The 2,276-nt window shown below is 36.9% G+C and overlaps 1 protein-coding gene across 1 annotated transcript; it reads right to left on the reverse strand.

Annotated features, from left to right (window-relative positions):
• Positions 1–996: 996 nt before the first annotated feature.
• LOC110029233 lies at positions 997–1,566 on the reverse strand. Its single transcript, XM_020731425.1, has one exon. The coding sequence runs from the start codon at positions 1,475–1,477 to the stop codon at positions 1,184–1,186; it is 294 nt and encodes a 97-aa protein (XP_020587084.1). The 5' UTR covers positions 1,478–1,566; the 3' UTR covers positions 997–1,183.
• Between the last annotated feature and the right edge of the window lie 710 nt (positions 1,567–2,276).

The following is a 2,276-nucleotide window of genomic DNA, read 5'->3' on the forward strand; positions in this document are numbered from 1 at the left end:
TACCCTTTGCACAAGAAGCAACAACAAGGGCATCATAGCTGTAGGACTAAGGATCGAATCATGGACTTCGGATACTTCACCGAGTTTACAGGCACCAAACGATGCCTAAAAAAATAACCTTTGTGTGAAGGATAAACAAGAACATAAAAAAAAAATGAAGTGGTTCTGGACTGAGTCAGCAAAAATGGGCGAGCCAAACACTTTTAAATCTAGGTTTGGTTCAAAATTGAGTTCAAAATGCCAAAAAAATGCATCCTAATTCATCCCTTTGGGTCTTCTTGTTGAGGAGTGGGCTACCTAGCAAGTTATGATGATTTATCCTCTACTCGATAGCTTAGCTTAGCTTATCCAGCCATTGGTGGTCAACAGTCCAACTAGATCAACCGATCATGAAAGCCAAATCAATCAAGTCAGTCATGTTAACCCGAAATCAATCGAAGGCCGATCAAGAACCTCGACTCAGTACATCCGACCGAGTAGGTCCTACCGAACAAAGGCCCCCCCAGCTCAACTGACCAAGCCAGAAGGTAGCCAAACCATAGTCTCATACACGTAAAATACATAAAATATCTTATAACACTCCCCATTAAAGAAAGACAATCATATAACTTCACATATTACACCCCCTCTTCTATAAATAGAAGATCGTTTTATAAAATGGACAAGATGTTTTACTACTTGTTAAATTCTTTTATTATTCTCCTTTTTTGGGGTTCTGAATTTTGGATCGGTTGCTAATGACCCTCATCACCATCACCACTGTTGGGTTTTACATTGATCTCATTTTACATGAGGTTGTACCCAAAAAAAAAAAAAATTTCTATGCACACCACTCAATTCATATGTATTTATGTATCTAACACCTAAAATTAAATTTTTACATGATATTTTATCTATGAAATCTTGGACATTTAATTGCAAAAATCATTTTTTTTTAACTCAGCTTTATGAATCATAAATCACAATACGAACTTGTAATTAATCTGTGCCCCAAAATGAAATAAAATCATATCCTCGTTTAATGCAAAAAAAGCTAATTAGGAACCACAAGAGTGAATTTATGCGAAACATTATTCTAAATTTACAACCTTTAGACTTGATAAATCCAAATTTACCGGCTTTACTAAATCCCACTTAACCTAAATCTTATGCGCAGCCGAACACCCACCAAAACCTGCAAATCTCAATTAGGGCCCCAACAGACGAGATTCATGACTTTCTCCGCCTTCTCTGCCCTTCGTCGCCTCACCGTTTCCTCTGCAGCTGAGATTTTTGCGCCGTTTTGCTCCACGGCGATCGCGGCGGCAGAGGAGACCTGCCGGAACTGGGCTGAGGGCCTTGCTATTGGATTAGTGCCGTGACGGTTGAGATTGCTTATGATGTAATTCCAGCGGCAGAGGCCGAACTGATCCTTGAGTGTTTCCACCGCACTCATGCTCGTCGCCACCACTAGAGACGCCTTGCCCGCCGGCGCCATGATGCTGATTCTGCTTTCGAGATCTTTGATGGAGGGGGAAAGAAAAGGAGTTGTCTTTTTTGCTTGACGAGAAGAGCTGTGTTGTGATAGTGTATATATTATGTAGGGGGAATCTGAAACCGGGAGCAGGGCTAATGGTTTTAGCGGCGACGCAAGCAGTTTCCGGTATCCCGGATTTCAACATACGGGGGGCTCTCTTACTTTAAATAAAATAATATTATAATTAAGGCAGAACTTATAACAGAAGGCGTGTTAGTATGGGTGTAAACGTAAAAAACACGCACTAATAGAGTTTGTATTAATAGAGTTTGTATTTATGTTCGGTTCGTTTGAAATTTAGTTTATTTAAAATAAGTTCGTGTTTAAAATTATTCGTGAAGTTACTGTTCGTGTTCTTTTCTTAACGAACGAGCCGAACATGAGTCCAACACGAGCTGTTCACAAAAAAACAAATCAGTTTGAAATCTCTAATATTAATATATATAAATAATATATTATATTAATTATATAGCTTATATTATATAAATATATAATATTTATATTAGTATAATACTAATATAGTATATTAATATATTATTATTATTATTAATTATATATAATTATTTTAAATTATTTTATATTTCGAACAATAACGATTCGAACACGAACGAACACATCACTGTTATTGTTTGGTTCATTTAATTAATCGAAAGAAAAAATTTTGTTCATATTCGTCTCGTCTACTTATTGAACGAATCGAACACAAACTCATTGACGAACCGAACACAAACTGTTCGCGAACAACGAGCTTTTTTGATAG

The sequence above is a fragment of the Phalaenopsis equestris genome, unplaced genomic scaffold, assembly GCF_001263595.1.
Source record: "Phalaenopsis equestris unplaced genomic scaffold, ASM126359v1 Scaffold000552, whole genome shotgun sequence".
In the NCBI taxonomy this organism is placed as follows: domain Eukaryota; kingdom Viridiplantae; phylum Streptophyta; class Magnoliopsida; order Asparagales; family Orchidaceae; genus Phalaenopsis; species Phalaenopsis equestris.

Coding starts and splice junctions, on each gene's coding strand:
- LOC110029233 (XM_020731425.1), bottom strand. CDS start 1,477: ATGGCGCCGGCGGGCAAGGCGTCTCTAGTGGTGGCGACGAGCATGAGT.